The sequence below is a fragment of the Coregonus clupeaformis genome, chromosome 33 (assembly GCF_020615455.1).
Source record: "Coregonus clupeaformis isolate EN_2021a chromosome 33, ASM2061545v1, whole genome shotgun sequence".
Classification (NCBI taxonomy): Eukaryota; Metazoa; Chordata; class Actinopteri; order Salmoniformes; family Salmonidae; genus Coregonus; species Coregonus clupeaformis.
Genome location: NC_059224.1, coordinates 23,281,105 through 23,308,388, shown reverse-complemented (window position 1 = coordinate 23,308,388; position 27,284 = coordinate 23,281,105). Strand labels below are relative to the sequence as shown.

General features: G+C 45.2%; 1 protein-coding gene across 2 annotated transcripts in view; it reads right to left on the bottom strand.

Annotated features, from left to right (window-relative positions):
* Positions 1 to 17,728: 17,728 nt before the first annotated feature.
* The window catches only part of LOC121548813 (prospero homeobox protein 1), a 44,647-nt gene continuing 35,091 nt past the window's right edge, over positions 17,729 to 27,284 (bottom strand). For both annotated transcript variants that reach the window (XM_045210211.1, XM_045210212.1), the window contains exon 5: positions 17,729 to 23,465. In XM_045210211.1, coding sequence (XP_045066146.1) covers positions 23,280 to 23,465 — 186 coding nt within the window. In that variant the 3' untranslated portion in view covers positions 17,729 to 23,279. The remainder of the gene's footprint in view (positions 23,466 to 27,284) is intronic.

Sequence of the window (27,284 nt, the reverse complement as noted above, 5' to 3'; positions counted from 1 at the left end):
AGCACACAGGATTTGATGCTCTTTAACTGGGCACTTTTAGAAAGGAGAAGAGTGTGTCAGGGAAAGTCAAAATGTCAGAGTTTGTAAATTGTATGATGACAATCGTTACATTACAGCGTTGTTATTCGGCCTGTTATTACTGTGGAGGTTAGGTTTAAGGCTAGGGTAAGGGTTACTGCTTTTACTGTGGTTACCGCAGTGTAATCTACCATCTCTTACAGTCTCACGTCAAAATTAGACGTTCATCCATGTTTCTCAAATGTCAAATTTCAATGTTGTTCCAAACGTCAAATTTCAAAGTGTTTAAGGTTAAGTTTAGGTATTAAATCCAAATTCTTGATGAATATGATTTGAGGTAAGGGTTAAGGTTTGGGATAGGCTTAAAACAAAAATATAAAAAACAACTTTCTAAGGCTGGTTTCAAACGTGCAACCTGTGGAGTAAGCGGCAGGTGCTTGCACCCATTCGCCATCCCTGCCCACAACATCCTAACAAACCCAAACTTACTTGAAGGTAACAGTGCTCACTGTTGCCCCTAGTGGCCGGTTTCCACATAATCTCCCGATGTCCTCAGACATGGATGGACGTCGAATACTGACTTGTATCATGGGTGACCTTGCTGGTGTAATACCAACAGTGTAATACCAATTCTTGTTAGAATGTACTTAAATAAATAACTACATAGTAATAAGAACACTGTAATGTGTTACTACTAGTCCAAGACAGCAGAAGCAGGGTCAATAATAAATATGAGCTATGTAGATCTTAAAGACTAAAATATATATTACTACCAGGAGGTATACAGTAGTGTTAACATACATACAGTGAATCTGTAAATAGAGTGGCCACTAGCTACCTCCTCTGAGCCCTCCTCTCCTCTCCTCTCCTCTCCTCTCCTCTCCTCTCCTCTCATCTCCTTTCTTCTCCTCTCCTCTCATCTTAGAGGAATTTTCTTTCTCCATGACTTATTAATAGCTCCTGTGCATTGTTTCCTACCCTAACATTGTTTCCTACCCTAACACTGCAGCAATCAAAGGAAGTTGGCCTGCCAAGTATACACAAATACTTTCCTTTGTCCCTATGTTTAGCTGGCATGTGAAAGCGAGGTGTGTGTGTGGTGTGTGTGTGTGCGTGCACGTGCGTGATTGTGTTTTATGAGCCAGTGAGTGAACTTAACCTCCAAATGACCTACCTCGTTATCGCGTCCTGAGAGATGAAAGGTCATGGACCGGGGTCATTGCCCTCAGTGCTGTAGTATGATCAGCCCTGATATGATCAGTCCATCCTATCATCTCTTCCCTCTGCTAAATCCTTCTCCCTCCGATCTCCTGATTCTGCCTCCTCAACCCTCCTCTCCTCCCTTTCTGCATCTTTTGACTCTCTATGTCCCTTATCCTCCCGGCCGGCTCGGTCCTCCCCTCCTGCTCTGTGGCTTGACGACTCATTGCGAGCTCACAGAAGAGGGCTCCGGGCAGGCGAGCGGAAATGGAGGAAAACTAGACTCCCTGCGGACCTGTCATCTTTTCACTCCCTCCTCTCTACATTCTCTTCCTCTGTTTCCGCTGCTAAAGCCACTTTCTACCACTCTAAATTTCAAGCCTCTGCCTCTAACCCTAGGAAGCTCTTTGCCACCTTCTCCTCCCTGCTGAATCCTCCTCCTCCTCCCCCTCCCTCCTCCCTCTCTGTGGATGACTTCGTCAACCATTTTGAAAAGAAGGTTGACGACATCCGATCCTCATTTATTAAGTCAAATGACACCGCTGGTTCTGCTCACACTGCCCTAACCTATGCTTTGACTTCTTTCTCCCCTCTCTCTCCAGATGAAATCTTGCGACTTGTGACGGCCGGCCGCCCAACAACCTGCCCGCTTGACCCTATTCCCTCCTCTCTTCTCCAGACCATTTCCAGAGACCTTCTCCCTTACCTCACCTTGCTCATCAACTCATCCTTGACCGCTGGCCATGTCCCTTCCGTCTTCAAGAGAGCGAGAGTTGCACCCCTCCTCAAAAAACCTACACTCGATCCCTCCAATGTCAACAACTACAGACCAGTATCCCTTCTTTCTTTTCTCTCCAAAACTCTTGAGCGTGCCGTCTCTAGCCAACTCTCCTGCTATCTCTCTCAGAATGACCTTCTTGATCCAAACCAGTCAGGTTTCAAGACTGGTCATTCAACTGAGACTGCTCTTCTCTGTGTCACAGAGGCTATCTGCACTGCTAAAGCTAACTCTCTCTCCTCTGCTCTTATCCTTCTAGACCTATCCGCTGCTTTTGATACTGTGAACCATCAGATCCTCCTCTCCACCCTCTCTGAGTTGGGCATCTCCGGCGCTGCTCACTCTTGGATTGCGTCCTACCTGACAGGTCGCTCCTACCAGGTGGCGTGGCGAGAATCTGTCTCCACACCACGTGCTCTCACCACTGGTGTCACCCAGGGCTCAGTTCTAGGCCCTCTCCTATTCTCTCTATACACCAAGTCACTTGGCTCTGTCATATCCTCACATGGTCTCTCCTATCATTGCTACGCAGACGACACACAATTCATTTTCTCCTTTCCCCCTTCTGATAACCAGGTGGCGAATCGCATCTCTGCATGTCTGGCAGACATATCAGTGTGGATGTCGGATCACCACCTCAAGCTGAACCTCGGCAAGACGGAGCTGCTCTTCCTCCCTGGGAAGGACTGCCCGCTCCATGATCTTGCCATCACGGTTGACAACTCCATTGTGTCCTCCTCCCAGAGTGCAAAGAGCCTTGGCATGACCCTGGACAACACCCTGTCGTTCTCTGCTAACATCAAAGCGGTGACCCGATCCTGCAGGTTCATACTCTACAACATTCGCAGAGTACGACCCTACCTTACACAGAAAGCGGCACAGGTCCTAATCCAGGCACTTGTCATCTCCCGTCTGGATTACTGCAACTCGCTGTTGGCTGGGCTCCCTGTCTGTGCCATTAAACCCCTACAACTTATCCAGAGCGCCGCAGCCCGTCTGGTGTTCGACCTTCCCAAGTTCTCTCATGTCACCCCGCTCCTCCGCACACTCCACTGGCTTCCAGTTGAGGCTCGCATCTACTACAAGACCATGGTGCTTGCCTACGGAGCTGTGAGGGGAACGGCACCTCCTTACCTTCAGGCTCTGATCAGACCCTACACCCAAACGAGGGCACTACGTTCATCCACCTCTGGCCTGCTAGCTCCCCTACCTCTACAGAAGCACAGTTCCCGCTCAGCCCAGTCAAAGCTATTTGCTGTTCTGGCACCCCAATGGTGGAACAAGCTCCCCCACGACGCCAGGACAGCGGAGTCACTGACCACCTTCCGGAGACACTTGAAACCCTACCTCTTTAAGGAATACCTGGAATAGTATAAAGCAATCCTTCTACACCCCCCCCTCCCCACCCCCCCCATAAAAAATAATAAAAAAGAAAAGAAAAAAAGTGGTTGTCCCACTTGCTATCATAAGTTGAATGCACCAATTTGTAAGTCGCTCTGGATAAGAGCGTCTGCTAAATGATGTAAATGTAAATGTAATGAGGACCAGTCCCTGCCTTTAGACTGCTTTCATAGTCATGTCAGGGGAGAGACACCATGGTTGCCTTTTTATTGTTATCTCTGTAACAGCTGCATGCCATTGTCTTGCAGTACATGTATTGTAATGTTTGATTGCATTGCTTCAGTAATACTTGAATGGATCTATATTTTGGATAATTTCATACTGTCACCCTTTGAATGAATGTTCAAGTAGAGATATCAGCCATGTTGTACTATTTTATACTGATGAATATAGGCATTATGATTAGATTTGTCTGATTGCTTTATAAATGCTGTTGATGTATGTGATATGTGAGAAGTAACCTTTTGATAGTGCAGTGACTTTCTCCTTTATTATGAAAATACTGCCCTCTGACACCCTCCATGGTCCAATTTCTTTATCCCAATCATCAGCCAAAGCATGATTTGTCCAGTATGCAGAAATTATCAGACCAAAGTCACAGGTACAACAACACCTTATTTAAACAGCACAAGGTTTGACATGTAGTCTTTCCTAGTCTTTCCATTGACAATACTCAATCCCTAATAACCCCAAGCCTTAACCTTACCTATTATGAGGCAAACATCCAAACTGTGAATGATTAAGAGCACCAGCCGTGACACACACACAAACGCACGCTCACACACAAACGCACTCACACATGCACACACAGAGTAAAGAGCAGGCTGGTCGTCTGGTGGCCAAGTGGTGGCGTCGAGGCATCATCGGTCACTCGGAGCCCATCAGTGACACACCAAGGGCACGGTGGAATTAGTGGGATTCTCTGCTATGTGACAGCTTGCTCTGGCTAAATGGTATAATAATCTACACCCCCTCCAAATTCAACCCCCGCCTCCGCACACACACACACACAAACAAACACACACATACACACATATTCACACATATATATACACACACACACACCCCTCCCATCACCAACTGGCACAGATAACATTGTCTTAAGCTATAAAAAATATTTCCCCCCATTGCATTGCAGTAATTATGGAATTAATGCAGATGAAGGGAGACATCTGCATGTTAAAGTGTTGGCCCCTCTCTTATGCATAGCAGATGTTCTCCTGTCATTTACTCCAATTACACTGCTGAGATACACGGCCACGGAGAGAGAGCGAGAGAGAGAGAGAGAGAGAGAGCGAGAGAGAGAGAGAGAGAGAGAGAGAGAGAGAGAGAGAGAGAGAGAGAGAGAGAGAGAGAGAGAGAGAGAGAGCATTGAGGGATGGGAATAAAGTCAATTCTAAAAGCGACATTATCTTACTTAGACAGCACGCCATCACAAAATCATTTTTTTCCTTTTTTAGCTTTATTTTACAGTCCTGGTATTTTACCTTGTAATTACATTAGAATTACTGATGATTATCTTTTGATGTCTTTCAGATCCGTTGCCTCAAGCATCACTACCAGATAGACACCAATTGATTTTTTAAAATTCTTTGAGTCTTTGAATGAATCAATGAAGGTGAATAGCAGCTGAAACTGGACTGTAAAGTAAAGTATTACCAACTTATTGACAATGCTGTAATGTTTGACTGGGTTGATTCATCCTAACTCCTGAATAACTGGATCTTACAGTGCATCATGCCAAAGTTCAAGCAGAGCTACCAGCAACCATACTGTATATTTATAGATATACCAGCAACCGTACTGTATATTTATAGATATACCAGCAACCGTACTGTATATTTATAGATATACCAGCAACCGTACTGTATATTTATAGATATACCAGCAACCGTACTGTATATTTATAGATATACCAGCAACCGTACTGTATATTTATAGATATACCAGCAACCGTACTGTATATTTATAGATATACCAGCAACCATACTGTATATTTATAGATATACCAGCAACCGTACTGTATATTTATAGCTATACCAGCAACCATACTGTATATTTATAGATATACCAGCAACCATACTGAATATTTATAGCTATACCAGTCTTCAGGGGTGGACTGGCCATCTGGCATTTTTGCCCATATAAATGGGCTGATCCATTTATATCCTACCGGGCCTGTCTGACTTGGGTTATTTGCGCAAATTGATCATTATCTGGCTAATAATGGGGGCCTCAATGAATAAAATGGTCTGGTGTGGGGGCCTCAGCGAAAAATCTGGGCTGTTGTAGGGGCCTCAAGGAAATACTGCTGGAGCTGATTTCGGGTCCCGGTCCACCACGGCCAGTCTTGTTAGAGTAAAGCTATGGCCCAGTTGGCCTTTGAACCTCTAAAGCAGGGATCATCAACTGAATTTAGCCGCGGCCCGATTTGTTCTTGAGCGGATGGTCAGGGGGCCAGAACTTAAATACAAATAATTTGTAGACTGCAAATTGACAGCAAGAAGCCCAAACAGATATCATATTTGACTAAAACATAATCATTTCAAACCTTGCTTTCATTTGTATACGATCACATATACAGTACATGACCAAAAATATGTGGAGACCTGCTCATCGGACATCTCATTCCAAAATCATGGGCATTAACATGGAGTTGGTCCCCTCTTTGCTGCTATAATAGCCTCCACTCTTCTGGGTAGGCTTTCCATTAGATGTTGGAACATTGCTGCGGGGACTTGCTTCCATTCAGCCACAAGAGCATTAGTGAGGTCGGGCACTGATGTTGGGCGAATAGGCCTGGCTCGCAGTCGGAGGTCCAATTCATCCCAAAGGTGTTCGATGGGGTTTAGGTCAGGGCTCTGTGCAGGCCAGTCAAGTTCTTCCACACCGATCTAGACAAACCATTTCTGTATGGATCTTGCTTTGTGCATGGGGGCATTGTCATGCTGAAACAGGAAAGGGCCTTCCCCAAACTGTTGCCACAAAGTTGGAAGCACAAAATCGTTTAGAATGTCATTCTATCCTGTAGCGTTAAGATTTCCCTTCACTGGAACTAAGGGGCCTAGCCCGAACCATGAAAAACAGCCCCAGACCATTATTCCTCCTCCACCAAACTTTACATTTGGCAGTATGCATTGAGGCAGGTAGCGTTGAGATTCGTCCGTCGGACTGCCAGATGGTGAAGCGTGATTCATCACTCCAGAGAACACATTTCCACTGCTCCAGAGCCCAATGGCGGCAAGCTTTACACCACTCCAGCCGACGCTTGGCTTTGCATGGTGATCTTAGACTTGTGATCTTAGACTTGTGTGCGGCTGCTCGGCCATGGAAACCCATTTCATGAAGCTCCTGATGAACAGTTCTTGTGTTGAAGTTGCTTCCAGAGGCAGTTTGGTCCCATCCTGTGAGCTTGTGTGGCCTACAACTTGGAGGCTGAGCCATTGTTGCTCCTAGACTTTTCCACTTCACAATAACTGTTGACTGGGGCAGCTCTGGCAGGGCAGAAATTTGAGGAACTGACTTGTTGGAAAGGTGGCATCCTATGACGGTGCCGTTGAAAGTCACTGAGCTCTTCAGTAAGGCCATTCTATTGCCAATGTTTGTCTATGGAGATTGCATGGCTGTGTGCTCGATTTTATACACCTGACAGCAATGGGCAAGAGCGTCTGCTAAATGACTAAAATGTAAATGTAGTCACCTGGAATGCATTTCAATTAACAGGTGTGCCTTGTTAAAAGTTAATTTGTGGAATTTCTTAATGCGCTTGAGCCAATCAGTTGTGTTGTGACAAGATAGGGGTGGTATACAGAAGATAGCCCTATTTGGTAAAAGACCAATTCCATATTATGGCAAGAACAGCTCAAATAAGCAAAGAGAAACAACAGTCCATTATTACTTTAAGACATGAAGGTCAGTCAATCTGGAAAATTTCAAGAACTTTGAAAGTTTCTTCAAGTGCAGTCAGAAGAACTATTAAGCGCTATGATGAAACTGGCTCTCATGAGGACCGCCACAGGAAAGGAAGACACAGAGTTACCTCTGCTGCATAGGAGAAGTTCATTAGAGTTAACTACACCTCAGATTGCAGCCCAAATAGAGTTCAAGTAACCGACACATCTCAACATCAACTGTTCAGAGGAGACTGCGTGAATCAGGCCTTCATGGTCATATTGTAGCAAAGAAACCGCTACTAAAGGACACCAATAATAAGAAGAGACTTGCTTGGGCCAAGAAACACGAGCAATGGACATTAGACCGGTGGAAATCTGTCCTTTGATCTGATGAGTGCAAATGTGAGATTTGATGATCTCTGCATGTGTGGTTCCCACCGTGAAGCATGGAGGAGGAGGTGTGATGGTGTGGGGGTGCTTTGCTGGTGACACTGTCAGTGATTTATTTAGAATTCAAGGCACACTTAACCAGCATGGCTACCACAGCATTCTGCAGCGATACGCCATCCCATCTGGTTTGCGCTTAGTGGGACTATCATTTGTTTTTCAACAGGACAATGACCCAAAACACACCTCCAGGCTGTGTAAGGGCGATTTGACCAAGGAGAGTGATGGAGTGCTGCATCAGATGACCTGGCCTCCACAATCACCCGACCTCAACTCAATTGAGATGGTTTGGGATGAGTTGGACCGCAGAGTGAAGGAAAAGCAGCCAACAAGTGCTCAGTATATGTGGGAACTCCTTCAAGACAGTTGGAAAAGCATTCCTCATCAAGCTGGTTGAGAGAATGCCAAGAGTGTGCAAAGCTGCCATCAAGGCAAAGGGGGGCTACTTTGAAGAATCTAAAATCTAAAATATACTTTTTTGGTTATTACATGATTCTGTATGTGTTATTTTATAGTTTTGATGTCTTCACTATTATTCTACAATGTAGAAAATAGTAAAAATAAAGAAAACCTCTTGAATGAGTAGGTGTGTCCAAACTTTTGACTGGTACTGTATATATATTTTTTAAGTTCTTAGTTTTTTTGCTGAGAAAACTTGGGAAGCCAAATAAAATCACCCACGGGCCAAATTTGGCCCAAAGGCTGCCAGTTGGGGAACTCTGTCCTAATGCTGTCTGTTGTGGAACACTTCAATAAAATGGACCTGTTGTTTGCTTATTTATTTATCTTTGTGGTGAGTGCAAGTCTCTGCTTCATGGTGTATAGGTCAAAGGTCATAGTGCAGATTTGAATGAAGTGACATGCTCTTAAAGATTATCTGTTGATTTTTATAAGTGGGGATGAGATTGTAAGAGAGTATGTGTGTGTGTGTGTGTGTGTGTGTGTGTGTGTGTGTGTGTGTGTGTGTGTGTGTGTGTGTGTGTGTGTGTGTGTGTGTGTGTGTGTGTGTGTGTGTGTGTCCACCAGGGCCTATGAAAGATAACCAGGAGAGCTCCTTGGGATTATATTCCCAGGTTGGATCGGCCTCATCTCTCCGGATTATGTTCATAAAAACATCCTTGTATTATATTTTGCGTGCTTATTGTATTAATGCTCTGAGCTAGTTCCCGGAAAAACCTCCGTCCCACGCCTGCTTTAAGGTAATCTTCTTCCACTTGAGCTTTTAAAATGTATGGGTTCTCTGTCTTCCTAAAACCTTTTTTCCAAAAGATATGCTACAATTATACTGATATTGGGAAAATAAGTATTTTTACATTCACCTGTTTACACTGTAACACTGTACTCCGACAATACACACACAATGCTGCATATAATAGTCATCATATATAGTCTTCCAGTTATTTTGTACCTCACTTTCATGTATGTCTTCATCTGGTTTTACTGTGTTCCCCTCCAATTTGACCCCTTGTGTTGGCTACCTACCAAGGCATAGGAATCCAAAATGTTTACCTATCAAGGCATCCTCCATTTTCTTAAGCCTCAACATGGACAGAATTTGTCCTTAGTCTACTGTGAAGCTGATCTCTCATATGTACTAATGTATAATGTAACTTTTTATTCAATTTCCTTAGAAGCCTTCTGTGACATCTGACAGACCAACGTGATTCAGAGTGAGGTCCATACCAACCCCACCCCACCCCATCCATCCATACGGACTCCTTCTGTTCAGCCCTCAAATCACAACCTTTATAACAACAGATGCTTCCAAACTCATTATCTATCTGAGTGGCTATCGAGACTTGACGTTCTGACCCACATGCTAAGGAGTTCAATTTATTAGATGTAATGGACAGGAGGGAGCATCCAGAATGCCGTTGCCTGATAGAAATAATATTTCATTTTTCCCTTGTTGTTCTGAAATCCTGTCGGCAGCACAGTAAGGAGCTCAGCGTCTAAAGAGGCTTTGGTGCATTCAGGGGAAAGATGGGCCATATTACAGAGGAACAGAAGCCTGCTTGATTAATGGGCAGGATAATCACCTCATCAAATCACTCTCACTTATTAAATCTTGTTTAATATCGTAATGAGGGCCTCCTGAGCTGCTTTGGTAAATTCCCACTCTCTCTCTCTCTCTCTCTCTCTCTCTCTCTCTCTCTCTCTCTCTCTCTCTCTCTCTCTCTCTCTCTCTCTCTCTCTCTCTCTCTCTCTCTCTCTCTCTCTCTCTCTCTCTCTCTCTCTCTCTCTCTCTCTCTCACCCCTCCTCCTTTCGCTCCGAGTGTTTGCAAAGCCAAACCGTTAGGCTTGAAGGAAGCTATTCACTCTAATTCTCACGGTCCCTCTATCTCTCTCTGTAATTCTGTAATTCCTGTTTCCGGCACTCTCAATTGTGCCCTCTCTTGCCGTTTTGTCTGTTCCAAGCTCTTTCGCTCTTGTTTCTTTCTCTCGCCTTCTCCATTAGTTCATAGAACATGAGCGATTGGAAAAGAGGAAGAAAAGAGAGTGCCTCCTGTTCCATCAATATGTTTGTCTCTGCTTCTCTCTCCCAATCATTTTGAACACCCTGAGTTAGGATATGATATGGACTGCTCTGTAGTGTAGGGGTTAGGGACATGGACTGTTCTGTAGTGTAGGGGTTAGGGACATGGACTGCTCTGTAGTGTAGGGGTTAGGGACATGGACTGTTCTGTAGTGTAGGGGTTAGGGACATGGACTGTTCTGTAGTGTAGGGGTTAGGGACATGGACTGCTCTGTAGTGTAGGGGTTAGGGACATGGACTGCTCTGTAGTGTAGGGGTTAGGGACATGGAATGTTCTGTAGTGTAGGGGTTAGGGACATGGACTGTTCTGTAGTCTAGGGGTTAGGGACATGGACTGTTCTGTAGTGTAGGGGTTAGGGACATGGACTGCTCTGTAGTGAAGGGGTTAGGGACATGGACTGTTCTGTAGTGTAGGGGTTAGGGACATGGACTGTTCTGTAGTGTAGGGGTTAGGGACATGGACTGTTCTGTAGTGTAGGGGTTAGGGACATGGACTGTTCTGTAGTGTAGGGGTTAGGGACATGGACCTTTCTGTAGTCTAGGGGTTAGGGACATGGACCTTTCTGTAGTCTAGGGGTTAGGGACATGGACTGTTCTGTAGTGAAGGGGTTAGGGACATGGACTGCTCTGTAGTGTAGGGGTTAGGGACATGGACTGCTCTGTAGTCTAGGGGTTAGGGACATGGACTGTTCTGTAGTGTAGGGGTTAGGGACATGGACTGTTCTGTAGTGTAGGGGTTAGGGACATGGACTGCTCTGTAGTGTAGGGGTTAGGGACATGGAATGTTCTGTAGTGTAGGGGTTAGGGACATGGACTGTTCTGTAGTCTAGGGGTTAGGGACATGGACTGTTCTGTAGTGTAGGGGTTAGGGACATGGAATGTTCTGTAGTGTAGGGGTTAGGGACATGGACTGTTCTGTAGTGTAGGGGTTAGGGACATGGACTGTTCTGTAGTGAAGGGGTTAGGGACATGGACTGTTCTGTAGTGTAGGGGTTAGGGACATGGACTGTTCTGTAGTGTAGGGGTTAGGGACATGGACTGCTCTGTAGTGAAGGGGTTAGGGACATGGACTGTTCTGTAGTGTAGGGGTTAGGGACATGGACTGTTCTGTAGTGTAGGGGTTAGGGACATGGACTGCTCTGTAGTGTAGGGGTTAGGGACATGGACTGTTCTGTAGTGTAGGGGTTAGGGACATGGACTGTTCTGTAGTGTAGGGGTTAGGGACATGGACTGTTCTGTAGTGTAGGGGTTAGGGACATGGACTGTTCTGTAGTGTAGGGGTTAGGGACATGGACCTTTCTGTAGTGTAGGGGTTAGGGACATGGACTGTTCTGTAGTGTAGGGGTTAGGGACATGGACCTTTCTGTAGTGTAGGGGTTAGGGACATGGACTGCTCTGTAGTGTAGTTTTTTTTCTTCTGTGCATCCAGATGCTTTATTCATCAATCATCTCAATTTATAGATGGATGACAAACAACAACTTTATGAATCAATTCAGAAACCAGTCTGATCCAGTTTGAGTAGTGATATAAGTTGACTAGGGTTTAGCTTGCCAGGGTTAATATAAGCACTTCAAACTGTGAGGTAATATTTCTCCTGTCTACTTACGGGTGATTTGTATCTCCAGTATTACAATGTTCCCTATCTAACTCTGATCCTCCTCCACGGTGTGTGTCTCTCTCAGTGTGTGTGTGTGTGTGTGTGTGTGTGTGTGTGTGTGTGTGTGTGTGTGTGTGTGTGTGTGTGTATGCATGCGTGGGTGTCCGTCAGGGCGCTGGATGGGGCCGACATCCCCTTCACACAACCTCCAGAGAGGCTTCCAGACGATCTCCCTCGAAAAAGAACAACATGCCATTGTCTTATTTACGTCCGTCCATGTGTCACAGCGCCATCTTGGTGGCACAAACCACACCACGCGCTTCTCCGAAGGAAGGAAGGGAAAATATTTCCCCACTCTTCCCTCCACCCATCCTTCCCTTCCTCCTCTCTCTCTCCCTCTTCCACATTGTGAATTATAGGTGTCCCTCTATAGCCATCCCCCCGAGTTTGGTTCCAACTGCCACTGCCGCGGGCAACAACTGGCCCAAGGTGACCAGTCAGGGACAGGCAGGGAAGTTAGGCAGCATCTTCTCCGAGTGCCTCCCATTTTTCTGCCTTTATTGTTGGGGAGCAGCTGTTGCGTACCTGGCCCCATATGCAGCGTGTATGCCGGCTATCTTGGCAGCCAGCCTCCCTAGGCTTTAGATACCAGAGTGAATCAATTCTTAAAGATGACTCGCCTGTCACATGGGGAGGGAGTCGAGGCTTAGGGGCTCTGGCGCTGGAATGCTCTTTGATGGAAGGGAGGGAGAGGGGGAAAAAGGAGTGCGGATCCCATTGTTGTGCCAAGGAGTGCCCTTGCTGGGGAGGAGGGCATTGTTTTGTTGAGATGGCTTGTTAGGTTGGCTTTTCACGCTGTGTCTGTAGCTAGGTCGTTGGTCCTTCATAAACACAAAATCCCCCTTAACGAGTAGTGTCTGTTGTCAGCTCCATCCTTCTGCTGTTTACTATCTGTTTAGAAGTCACCATTTGCTGTGGAATGTGTGAATGGCTGATCATTCACACCATGTCAGAGTGCAGAGGTCGGCCAATTATTTGACAGCCACACTATCCATAGACTCATTAATCACAGTTAGTGGTCTGGAGTGTCTAAGTGAAGGGAATATTAGTCATTCCTACCTTTCTCACTGTGCTAACCTGTCTAACCTCTCCGCCTAAGGTTCAACCTGAGAGACTGAAGACAGTCGGTCATAAAGGAAGACACTCACAGACAGACACAAACAGTAACATCTCACTCTTCCTCCTCTCTTTCTCTCTCTCTCTTTAGGCCTTTCCATTTATCCCTCTACCGCTCCTTCCTTCTCTCTGGAAAACAATACCCTTCAGATCTGGCCTGCTGCTGCTGTACCTTGGGAAATGTGTGGTTATTATTAGTCTAGCCACAGGGGCCTTTGTTAGCGGTTAAGGAGGAGAGGAGGGGGCAGCAGGCTCGTCCTAGGGTCTTTTTTGGAGAGCCCCGTGTCCGTCCGTCCCGTATCCATTTCATGACAAATGAAATTCCTCGGGCCCTGCCAGAAACAATGAGCTGTTTGGCTGCTTGGCCCACCCCGCCTGATCACCGGCTGGGTTGTAGGGGAGCTTGCCTTGCCGAGATCGGTTTCCAACTCCTGCAGCTGTCCTGGTTGTCACTCCTTGTCTTAAGGCTCTCCCTGAGCTCAGGGCTAGATCCCATGGATCAGAGAGCTAGGGGGTGGTGGGGCTCTGTGGGGCCTGTGGGGGTGGAGGGCCTTGAGAGGTGATTCTCGGTACTCAACAGTGTCTGAAAAATGGCCCCAGACACAAAGGGAGTTGGATGGTGTTAAGACCCCTCGGAACGGAACAGAATGGACCTGGCACCCTGGCATGAGGTCACAGAACCCAGTTTAGATCCCTTTGTCCTGCTCTTTGATTGACAGGAGGAGTTGCTATCAGATACAATCATGATGTGATTTACTGTACACTGCTGCTTGAGACCACTACGCAGAAATACAGTATTTTCCTAGAACTTCAATACAATTTTGAGTACACTTTCCATAGAGAAGACAACAGGCCACGTACTCTAGGCATGCCCATACAGTAGCCTATATTACAATGTAATACATTCATATTCAAAGGGGAATCTGTTCCCCGTTATGCTGTTAACACAGTGTGTATCTGTGTTAGTGAATGTATGAATCTTTTAATCTGTGTTGATAACAGGTGGTAAACTTTAATACGGTGCTAATATTTAATGAATAACCCTCTGTGTGCTGTATCTGTTTTGAAGGAGAACACAAAGACAAATGCATCTCTCCATTTCTCTCTCTCTCTCTCTCTCTTTCCTCTTTCTCGCTCTCTCTCTCTCTTTCTCTCTCTCTCTCTCTCTCTCTCTCTCTCTCTCTCTCTGAGTCTATCGCTTATGTCTCAGAGATTAGCATTTGCTCAAACACCTCCTGTTCATCTAAGTAATTAAAACATTAGAATTACCCAGGATTATAAACTGCTTTAGATTTAATCCAGCTCTCCATGCGTGGCCATGTATCCAAATGGGTCAATAGGAAATATAATAGGACAGTGTGATTTCTGATTCAAGGATCTGGAAGAGGTGAATGATGCCAATAATGGCACCAAAAGACTGGATAGGGGTACGTGCGTGCGTGCGTGTGTGTGTGTGGGTTTTGGTAGGACAATCCAGCCTTGCCCTGAGTGCCATCTGCCTTGGACTCACTGGAACCAGTTTGAACTGGGAAGGCCAAGACCAGATCAGGGTCTCTCTCTCTCTCTCTCTCTCTCTCTCTCTCTCTCTCTCTCTCTCTCTCTCTCTCTCTCTCTCTCTCTCTCTCTCTCTCTCTCTCTCTCTCTCTCTCTCTCTCTCTCTCTCTCTCTCTCTCGCTCTCACTCTTGCTCTCTCTTTCCATCTGTCTCTCTCTCTGTAGCTGGCTCCTCTCTCTCTCCTCGTATCTCCCTTGCCCAGAGCCATAGATGACAATACTGATGAGATTATAGAGAAACACTGACAACAAAGAAAATACTATTCAAGGTGTGCTGGGAGGCCCAGGGGCAAACACCTGTTACAGGGTCTATCATGAGACACACATACACACTGCGGTTTCACACCACACACAACGCACACACCCTTCTGACCACACATGTGCTTTGCTGTACAGTAGGAGACTATTTGACTCAGTGTGACCCCAAAACACAGACAGGCATAACTAATAATCCTCCACACATACACACCGACCGCGCGCTCTGCCGTGTGTGACCCCCTTTTCTCATAGTCACTAATACTCCCTCACCCCTCTCACCTCCCCACTCTAAAGGAGCACCATTTGAATGAACAGCTGTCACAGGACACGCACTGTAACAAACACACACACAAGTGTCTCCCCCTCAGTGTGTGTGTGTTTGTGTGCCTGCATACGTACTGGCATGAGTGTGTTCATGCATACGTGTTTGTGTGTGTGTGTGGTTGACACACTGACAGAACAAGCGAGGGCCCATGCTTTCCAACAACGACTGCTTTGTGATGCAGCTCCACTTGGCGTGTTACAGAGTTCCTTCCCCCCTCTCTCTCTCTCACTTACTTTCTCTCTGTGTCTCATTCATCCTGGGTAGCGGGCCCATTTTCCTCGTCTGAAGTCTTAATTTGGAGCGCCCGGCAGTGGGTAGGAGAGGAGGAGGAGGGGAGGGGAGGGGAGGGGAGGGGAGGAGGGGAGGGGAGGAGGGGAGGGGAGGGGAGGAGGAGAGAAGTAAAGCAGAGGCGGCTGCAGACGGATGAGCGGTCCTTTGTTCTGCCGTTCCCAGGCTCCTCTCCTGAGCCTTGGAGGCTCCAGTTGCGTCGGGGGCCGTCCAGAGACAGAACCCCGGCAAGAATCAGAGAGAGGACACAATGATCTGTCCAACTGGAATCTGCCTCCAGAAAACACACACAGAGGAGGGGTGACTGAGGGACAGAAGAGCGAGAGAGAGAAAGAGATTGGGAAAGGTAAAGATGTATAGGAGTGAGGGACATTAAAAACAGTGTGTGACATGAAAATGAGAGGTGAGAGGGAAAGGAGGAGAGTATGTTAAAGAAGGGAATTATGTAAGCATTCGGGAAAGCATTCATTGAAAATGTTACAGTCTACTATTTGGTCCAACCACACACAGACACAGATACACACCACGACTACAACCAGGCGTACTACATGTTGCCAGTCATGATAAAGACCTGGCTCACTGAGTGCACTACACATTCTGACCACTAGATGTCCCTATACCTAATGCCTTCCCTTGATGAGACACTGAGATCTGTCTCTCTGACCATAGACTCGACCCATGGTATGATAATAATGATATGAAAGTACAATGATATGATAATAATACAATCTGAAGACCACTCTAGATTTAAAAGTTAAAATAAATTAAAAACACATGACATTGTGAAGGTATGTTGACATCAAAGTATATCACCAAAGAGACAGATTGCATTCTAGTTGAATGGTAAATGTTATTGCGTGAAGTCTCCTAGGGCTCTATTCAATCTGTATCGCTGAAGCTTTACAGATTGCGCGATAGAAATTGAAAGGTATTTTCCGATTGAGCCGACATAAGCAGCGTTTACCGTGAATGCAGTCTCCGCTAAAGCAGGAACATTGCCTTTAAATCACGCTGTAATGCTGAACTTCCGCAATATGGATTGAATAGAGCCCTAAGTCAATCTTATTGCATAAACTGTGAACTTGAGTGCACAACAACAAGCTAACCTTGAGGAGGAGGGACGTGGAGGACCTTGGTGGTCATGTCAAAGTTTTGTGTGCAAGAGCAGAGGTAGCTTTCTGTCAACATTGGGAAACATTTGCTGCTTTGAGATAGTGGGCCGTTGATCCAAGGCTGGGAGTAAGGCTGTGAGTAAAGTCCACTAACTCCTCTGCTGGGAAGAGCAGAGATGGGAGCCAATGTCTGAGTGACACAGATACACATAGGCCCCAGAACAAACATGGATACCTGAAGACAATGACCTCTGAACTCACTGTGGGGACATCAAAAACAGGAATCTACTGATGTGACCCAACCAACTTGCTCACCAGGCCAGGGGCGGAGGGAATCTTGATAGTATGTACACACACACACACACACACACCAAGATCATGACCAGAGTGTGAATCACAGATGTGTGTGTGTGTACGTTCCCGTCTGAGTGTGTGTGAGTCTTCAGATGTAGCGACAGATGGTATTTGATTACAGAGCAGACGGTTCGTGTTGTACAAAGATGCTGTCTCAGCCCTACCTAAGGAGCCGTAGGTTCCGGTTAAGGCTTCCAGAGAGAGAAAGAGAGAGAGAGAGAGAGCGAGAGCGAGACAAGGGGAGAGAGAGAGAGGGGGGGAGAAAGAAAGACAATGGAAAGAGGGAGAGAAAAATAAATAGAGGAAGGTGAGAGAGAGAGAGAGAGAGAGAGAGAGAGAGAGAGAGAGAGAGAGAGAGAGAGAGAGAGAGAGAGAGAGAGAGGGAGGAGAAAAATAAAGAGTGGATGGAAAGAAGGGAAAGAAAAGTGTATGTTTTAATATACACATGAGAAATTGTGAATACGCAAAGTATCATGTTCATAAGGAACGCGTATGTGTGTGTGTGTATGTGTGTGTGTGTGCATGTCCACAAGATATCAGAAGGCTGTGTTCAATGCTGTAAATCCTGATCTGTACATTGATTGCTGCATTTAGCTTGATGAGGCGACATCTGTAGTCATCTGTGACGCTTGTGGAGGGCAGCAGAGGTCAGAGGGCAAGAGAGAGGCCTCCGCTCAGTTCCCCACCCAATCTTCTGGTTTAATTCTCATTAAAAGCATCATAGAGAACGCACACATACACACGCTAGGTTGGTCATATTTACTGTAAAGATTTGTTTGGTGAGTCAGACATTCTGTAATTGTATTATTTCATTTTTATTTAAATGTTTCATAATTTTGCACAAGCTTGCATATAGACTGCACATACATTCAGTTCATAGAGGATGAAGGCACGAAAGGCAATTCAACTACTGTCTTTGGGGAGGGCCAAAGCAGTAGAGGGGGAAAAGCCTGGAGAGAAAAAATATATATACTAGTATTTTTTTTCTTTAATGTCCTCTACCTCTCCCCAAACAAAAAGTACCTTTTATAACATTTTCCAGTTCAATTTAGCTGCCAAAATCCCCATGAAACAATTTCTGAGAATTGATTGAGTGCTCTTAAGTATCCTTTATAAAATCTTTTTTTTTCTAAGTAGGCCTAATGTTTAATTGGATTGGTTCTACTTCATGATAAAATACAGTACAGCCTTCATTGGTTGAAAAAAAATACAACATTGAATAAATTAGGATAAATTAAACCAATAAATTACATAAAATCTGCAAGACAAATAGACACCAACAACAACAAAAAAAGCTAAAATCAGCCATATTTGAGTTTTATTTTTTCTATAACTTACTAAACTCTGTATGTAACAAATTACACTGTATATATGAGCCATGGCAATTTCAGATGGAATTACTGCACTAGATCTGAATAATAATGTTATACAAAAAGCATAAACAAAACGGTATATACAACATATTGCTAAATAATACAAAGGCAGTATTTATCACTTTAAATTCCACGTCAATGATATTTACAAAAGAAGAGCCCCCAAAAAACTACTAGTGAAACCATTGAGAAACAGACCCCCTTTAAACAGGTCATAAAACAAATGGAAATTTACTTCGCAAACACACACACACACATCGCCCATCCGTTAATGAGAATCATTTACATTTTGGGATGGTACTCTCAGGGGTGGGGGAGAGGCCTCCGTGTTGAGAATTGTGTCACTCACTGGTTCACAGGTTCTCATTCTCACACACAAACACACACACACGCATGCATGCGCACATGCACACGCACACAAAAACACACACATACTCAGTCACAGCAACTGCGCACGGAACCTCAACATTATCTTAGCCCTTTTCCACAAAGATTAAAACTCTTCTTAAATCTGTATACCCCCAGTATTTAGACCAGTTCTATTCTATCCCAAAGACATGATGCAGAATGTTGGGTAACTAACTGCTATACAGTATGTTTACAGTAGTGTTTTCCGCTCCACTCCTACACAAGTAGTCTATGGGGACAGTAAGTTCCAGTTTTCCTCTCACTAAAGTCTCTCTTGGTTCGTAAAGAGGGAGACACCAACGCCCTTGTGTGGGCCAGTCTGGATCCACTGCCAACAGGGAACTATGACATCATAATAAAGGGACGACTACGCCATGATCTGTCAGCAGAAAAGGGATGCTGACTCAGTTTGAAGGGCATCGCCCACAGAGGGGAACATACATTCCCTTTAGGGCATGGCGGGGCATTCTTTGGGGAAGACAGGTTGGAGAGCAGGCAGTGAGAGTCCATGTCATATCTCACTCGCTCTCTCTGTCACTCCATTTCTCATCCCTCATCCCTCTCTCCCTCTCTCCCTCTCTCCCTCTCTCCCTCTCTCCCTCTCTCCCTCTCTCCCTCTCTCCCTCTCTCCCCTTCCAAGCCATGTTAGACTCGGGAGCGATCGTTCCCTTCTTCAACATGTACAGTTACAGCATCACATTTCATGCCGCCCAAAAATGATTCAAAAACACAAGTCTGTTTTTATCTCCAAAACACACCCAATACAAAATGCAAATAAATCAAATGAAAAGTCTTCACAAAACCCGCAAAAACTACTTCTATTGCTTGTTTTCTACTTTTAAGAGACCAACTAATCGCTTTTTTCTGTAACAGATCGAAAAAAGTAAGAAATCACTAAAAATACCCTCAAAACATCATGCTTCATGACACAATTCCTGACAGAGATCCTTCCCAAAAGTTCACTCCTATATTAGCTTTTTTTAAATAAATGTGTATTTTACAATTCAAAAAAATATATAAGAAATTATATTCAGTTCGATGTCAATAGAAACCAAACAAACCAAAAAGAAAAACCCAAACAAAGATCCTTATAATCCAGTTAAATAAGAGTCGTTATTAACCAGCAGTAATCTGTTTAGAAATAAGAGTCAGGAATAATCTGTTCAGCTGCACAATGCACAGGAACTCCTTCTTAGGGTGGGGTTGTAGGGGGGAAGGGAGAGGGGATGGGGGGTGGGGATATTAATCTGTGTATCAGATAAAAGTGTCCTTCCTATCCTTTGTTTTGAGTTACAGGTTCTTTTAAGCCGTTGGCTGGTGCTTTGAAACACAGACAAACCCATCATCCCCGCTCTCAGGACTTGGATCTTAAGAAGAACAGTGTCTGGGGGTGAACATAATGAAGGGAGTAGCTCTCCGCCTTTCTCTCCTCCTTTTGTCAGGCGCTTTGTGCTGCCTTTACAAGTCAGCAGGTTAACCTGCCCCTTTTCATCTTTTGTGACACACCAAACCAAAGCCGACGTGGCTGAGGTCGGGGCGATGACCAGCAAGCACACACACATAGCACACACACACGCACACATACACACACACGCCCACACATACACACACACACACACACGCCCACACATACACGCACACACACACACACACACACACACGCCCACACATACACACACACACAGTAGCCTACGTGATCTTTCAGTGCTTAGAATGTACTTCAAAGGACAAGTAACTACTATTTGCTATATTCTATTAGTAGCAAATTCAGAGCAGGCAGTTTCAAGCAAAACAAGATAACAGGATTCAACTAGATTAAAAAATTTTATCAAAACAAAACGGAAAATCTTGAACGTCAACGTATTTCACTGGTATGAATCAAGGAATGGTGTTTATATATTAATGTATCAATAACTGAATAAACTGTGCATAGGGACTCTAATGGAATTATACTGTATCATTGCCAGAATCTGGAAGTAGACAATCTGTAGAAGCGCCTGTTTGGAATTGAGAGGCTCATGTGGGTTTTGTTCCACGTTTAGGGTCTTTGGGCTCTATTGAATCTGTTTTGCTAAAGCGTTACAGATTGCGAGATAGACATTTTAAGGTAATTTCCTATTGAGCCGATATCTGCAGCGCGGGAACATTGCCTATAAATTTCAATCACGCTGTAATGCTGAATTTCCACAGACGGATTGAATAGAGCCCTTTGTCTCTGTCTTTATGGTTCTGAGAGGTTCATTTCCCTCTAGGCTGAGTGGTGACCTCTGACCTTACATTGTTTAGGGAGAAAGGAGCAGCTAGCACTGAGCCAGGTGAATATTGCAGAGAAGAAGAGAAGAGAAGAGAAGAGAAGAAGACATAGGAGGGAAAAGGCGTCTGTGTCCATACAATTACTATTAATGAACATCTGTGTGTGTCTTTTCTCTTGGTTTTTTCCTGACCTTGTGAGCTGACAAGGTCAGACTCTAGGCCACAGATTTAGGCTATAGCTAGAATCCGTTTATTCTGGTCAGCTGACATGGTCCTCTCTCCTTCTAATATTTAGCTAGCCATTTGTTTATTTACCTAGCTATCTATTCGTTTAACTGTTTTTAAATACAAATCCATCAAAGATTAGTACAGTGCTTTTGTAGTAAAATATTATATAAACTTTTCATTTGCTTGGAAAGTAGCTTCATATTTTTTCTCTTAGTTAACCTTGTCATTAGCTTCATCACAGAATGAAAGAGTTTTACTATTTATGTTGCTGAGAGAAATTGCATTTCAAAAAGCCATTATCACAGAGAAAACTGGGGCCTTCCCAGTTACACTTTATTTTACAGTCCTTTTATTAAAGTCCTATGTTTACTTGGTATTAAAGTACCTGGTACTGTTAATGGTAACAACAGAATAATGACCTAATAATTATACTTTAGTTTCTCTGGGATGTATGCACCACTGTATACCATTTGATCCCTGGTCATAACCACATCTCTTTCATTTTTTAGAAATGAAGTAGCAGTAAGTAGCTTCTGCTCCTCATTGGACTGTAAAATAAAGTATTACCGCCTTCACTTTGATCCACACATACCATGTCTCACAAACTGTGTAGTATGTATGAATGAATGATGTAATCCTGAATGAATGGCCCGTAAATGTGAGGGGCTAACATGTGCTCTGTTGCTATTTAAATGCTGGAGTCGATGTGGAAATTCGGCCTTGAAGCAATGACAAGTCATAAACTCAGACAGTAACCGGTCTGTCTTAATGCACTCATCAGCGCCAAAAGGTCACACGCTGCGTGTTTCTGTGTGTGTGTTTCTCTGTGCGCGTGTGTATATTTGTGGGTGATTGTGTGTGTGTGGTGTGCATTCGTGCGTGTGTGTGTGTGTGTGTGTGTGTGTGTGTGTGTGTGTGTCGCTGCCCACACACACCTTTGCATTTGTGCACTGCCACTGGTTGCACCATGTGCTCTTCCAAACCAACACCTCTTCAATTTTACAGCATTGTTTTCTATTTGTGTAAAGCCTAGGATTGAGACTCATGTTCCCCTTGTGTTTTTACTTGAGCCCCAAGACTGAGGCCTACTCCCTCCCCCAGTGTCTGCCTTATCAGCAGAAGATCAAACACAACTTGGACCCACACAAACAGACAGAGGGGGGGATGAGGGATATGAAAATGAGAAAGAGAAAGAGGCTTGTGCCTAAATTGCTCAGAGCAAAGTAATTATATGTAGAGAATTTATACTCTTTAGGAATTTTAATAATAATGTATTTTCTGTAATGTTGTCAAGGGACAAACAAATCTGTGCCAATCTTTAGCAAGCAATGATGACAAATAATAATAATAACAACAGGAATAATAAAATACACCCAATAAACACAATGCCCTACTCGCAGAAAACACACTTCAAAACATCATGGTAGAGCTCAGTAGGTGGCTGATACCAGTCCAGATCCAGTCTACCAGTACAGACCAGTACTAGTAGTCCAGTATAGTCCAGTAGTTAATAAAGTCACTAGGCTGCAGGCAGCATGGTGTAGTGTGTTGTCCTCCCTGGGACAGCCATAGTAGAGGGCACCGCCAATTAGGGAGCAACCTTGCACAGTGGGGTGAGCCTATTGAGGAACCCAGTCACATAGTGTAGTGGCCAAAGTCTATTGGTGACCGCACTAGCATTGTAGGGTCCTCCTTAGAGTAGGCAGGGTACAGGCTAGTGGGGAGCCCCTCCCTGCGCATAGTGGGGATCCGTCCTTAGTGTTTCTAGTCAATCAGGGCAGATAGATCAGGGTTCACACAGTCCAAAACACCCAATAGGATCAACGTCTCTTCAGATCAGCAGAATCATTTAAAAAACAAATAATACTCCTAATCATGGGAATAATAACAACAACACAATAGTTAGATCATATAGGAACAGCCCAGTAGGCTTCAAATGGGGAGGAATGCTACTTCATACTTCATACATGAAAAAAAACAGGAAATAGAATAGGGAAAGAAAGAAAAATAAAATCCTATGAAAATCTTAAAAAGCACAAAGCGTCGGGCGGGGGCAGAGGCGGAGGCAGGGCATGAATGGTTACTCGTGTAGAAGCTCCTGGAGACAGTTGGGCGACTTGAAGACCTCGGGCACCTCGCTGTCCAGCTTGCAGATCACCTTGTAGATGGCTTTCTTCCAGGATGGGTCCACGTCTTTGCCCGCCACGATGGCATTGAAGAACTCGCGCAGCGTGATCTGAGCAACCTCCAGGAACCGCTCTGGAACCTGCACCAGCACAGACAGAAGGCAGGGGGCGTTAGTTTGGGTTCTCCTGATGGCTTGGTTAGTTGGAGCACAGTGAAAGCAACACCATAGTTGTGGGTTTGTTTTCTGCAACAGCCATATACTGTATACTGAATATATGTATGAACTGTAACAAATATTATATAATATTACCAGACGATAATACTGTGCCATAATACCAAGACCTTTCATTAATAATACTAATATTAATGAACGGTCTCACATTTTGTAAAAATGGTAGTAGTGCGGTGGGAAGTCATTGTATAATTTATAGTAACACACTGTTTTTATGTGAAACACAATAAAGGGTTGAGTTAGTGGCTGTGATGAGAAGCCCTGTGGTGTTCTCTAATATTGTGTATCACCTGTCTCTTTAGTCGCTACTTCCTTAAAAAGCCCACTGAAATCCACACTTGTGTTGTGACTTATGACGGCTCATTTCTTGTAAATTCTTAGGTTTATATCACCACCAGCATCCTCCCCCTCCTCCCCCCAGCATCAGAAAGACGTCTTTATGAGTGTACTGTAAATCTGAACCCAAACAACAGCATGCAGGGAACCTGAAAAGAGGAAGTGAAATGCTCTGGGAACACACAGACACACAGGCTCTTTAGTGTCCCTCACAGCTCTGCTCACTGTCTGGCAAAGATCTGTGACACCTTCCCCCGAGCCAGCACACACACACACACATGCACGTCTGCACACATAGACACACACCTCCTTGAGCCAAGGAGATGACACATCCCACACTGTGAGAGAGACATGATGCACACACGCGTGCACCCAGGCACACACACACATGCACACTCACATACACACACACACGCACACACACACACACACACACTGCCCTGGTGTATTTGGCTGAACCTCTCTCCTTCACTCAAAGCCCCAGGGCGATGCAGCCTTCAGGGGTCACCTGCTTGGATAATGCTGACTGCCTCCCTGCCTGTCCGCCTCCCTCTGCAGCAACAGACACGCACACACACATACACACACACACACACACACAGAAACACACAGAAACACACACAGGCAGACACGCGGGCAGACGCACACACAGACACGCTCAGACACCCAGCAGCTTGCCCAAACGCCTGACTGTGTGCACTCGGCTCCTCTCCTCCTGTGTCCTGCAGATACTCATCAGGAGTGTCAGGACACAGCAAGGTTAGTGGCCACCGGAACACACACACACACACACACACACACACACACACACACACACACACACACACAGGAAGCACTGGACAGCCAAACACCCCCCTCAGGGTGATGAATGGAGTGTGCTTGTGTGTGTGTGTGTGTGTGTGTGTGTGTGTGTGTGTGTGTGTGTGTGTGTGTGTGTGTGTGTGTGTGTGTGTGTGTGTGTGTGTGTGTGTGTGTGTGTGTGTGTGTGTGTGTGTGCGTGTGCATTCGTGTGTGTGTGTATGTATGTCCACCACTCTGTGTGAAAAGGTGAATCATGAATAAGAAAGTATACGACTGAGAATTTGTTTTTGTAATTGTGTGCAAGAACAGTAAATGTGTGTCATACAGGGCTACAACAGTCAATTCAACCTTCTGTATAAAACACCAAATCTTACTAATGTATAACTACTTAACGACACAATCTAAAAATATATAGTAAATTCTTCAGTGTTTGGGCTTGTGTCACCTCTGAAAAACAGTGACACATTGACTTGGGAGGCAGCAGACTGTGACTGTGTCCCTTTAAACAGCAGCCCGGCAGGCATGAAGGCAGGCAGCAGTCTAGTGCAGTGCGAGACGCAGGGAGTGCTGCATTACTAAGAATATTCCTGCATGGAATTTCTCCTGACGTTTTGACTATAAAAGGACAGTAAAACGCTGACTGCAAGGAGAAGGCAATGTCAAGGAGAAAAGGGTATTGGTATTTCAGATCCTCTTGACTGAGAGAACGAGAGAGAGGGGGAGGGAGGGAGGGAGGAGGGAGAGGCGAGGGAGGGAGAGGTGAGGGAAGTTGAGAGAGGAAGGGGAGAGAGGGTGTGAGGAGAGAGAGAGGATGAGGGAGGAAGATGGTGCGAGTGAGTGAGAGCGAGAGAGAGAGAGAGAGAGAGAGAGAGAGAGAGAGAGAGAGAGAGAGAGAGGAATAGAGAAATAGAGAAAGAGAGAAAGGTAGAAAGGTAGAAAGGTAGAAAGATAGGGAAGTAAAGACTGAATAGAAGCAGCGTGAGGGTGAGAGGAGAGGGAGATGTAAGTGGAGAGAGAGAGAAAAGCAGGAGCAAGAGAGAGAGGGAGTTATTCTTGTCCCTGAGCCCTTTGTCTGTGATTGTGTGTGTCTGGTGTGAGTGTGTGTGTGTGTGTGCGTATGAGCTGCCTGCTAGTCGTGGCCAGCAGAGAGCTTTAACTGTTTTGTCCCCCTCTCCGTCCCCTCTCCGTCCCCCCTGCTTCCCCATCCGTCCCTCCCTCGGGTCAGCTGTTGGGCCTTTGTTCCAGAGGCATTGTGGGGGATTATCCTGTGTGGCTGCTCATTCGCTCGGCTGGCCGGTAAACAGGGCCAATCGCGTCGCTCACAATCCTTCATACATATTTCATAGGGCTTTTAACAACTTCTCGCTGTCCAAATTAAAGGAGGGCCGTACAAAGAGACAGAGAGGAGAGAGTGATGTCTGAAAGAGGCTGGCAGAAAAGGTTGGGGGATAACAGAATAAAGGTAAAGAGAGAGCGAGAGAGAGAGAGAGAGAGAGAGAGAGAGAGAGAGAGGGGTGGGGGGGGGGGGGGAAATAGGGTGACTGAATGAAAGAGGAACGACGTATCTGAAGTTGACCTCTCTAAGTCAACCACACATACACATACACACACATTCACCCACATGCACACATTCACAGACACACAATGGTGCAGCACTGCGAGTCACAGTGCCTTTCTGCTGATGAAGACATCAGACTTTCTGGAATTGAAGTCCTGCTTCAGAGGGAGGAGGTAAAGAGTAAAGGGGAAAGAGAGAGAGGGAGACAGCGGGAGAGAGGATGAGCGAGAGGGAGGGAAAGAGTGGGAAATGGGGCCGTGAAAGAGTCCAAAACAAGAGCTCTCATGAAAATAGATATTATGCTCTTCTCCAGTGTAACACAATATGAGAAGAGGAGAGGAAGAGAGAGGGGGACCTAGAGAAAGGAAGGACAAAAAAAAGTGCAGTGTTGTTGGCAACAATCAAGGCCCTAATATTTTACCCAGCATTCATTAATCTCACTGTGTACTCTCTCTCTCTCTCTCTCTCTCTCTCTCTCTCGCTCTCTCTCTCTCTCTCTCGCTCTCTCACTCTCACACACACACATTCACAGACTGATCACTAGAAAAAGCCAGCGATTTCGGACGTTTGAAAAGGTCCCCAGAACGTCTATATACGCCTTCCTCGGCACTCACATCTTTTTTTTTTAACCATTGCCCAGCACTGGGAGTGAACTCGTGATGCTTCGGAGCACACTGCTTAGACCACTGCGCTACCGCAGTTCACAATGCTCTAGCAAGCCATGAGAATACTTCATGATACTTGATGGTAATAGCGCATCGTTTTTAATTATTTTGTTTTAAGCATTCCCCATACCATAGCCATAACATTAACCATTCAGAATTAATATATCTAAACTTAATCCTTTAGGTTGTTTCTGTTTTAACCCTGTAACCATGAGGAAACTATGAGATCTTGTTGCGGCCACATACACGTCCCTCACGCTCCACGCCTCCCCCTGCATGGACCAACACAAGTCCTACTGTTAGTGTAGTAAATATTGAGCAAGGAGAAGAGGACCTATCAGCCCACTACTGAGGACGGAGGGGGTG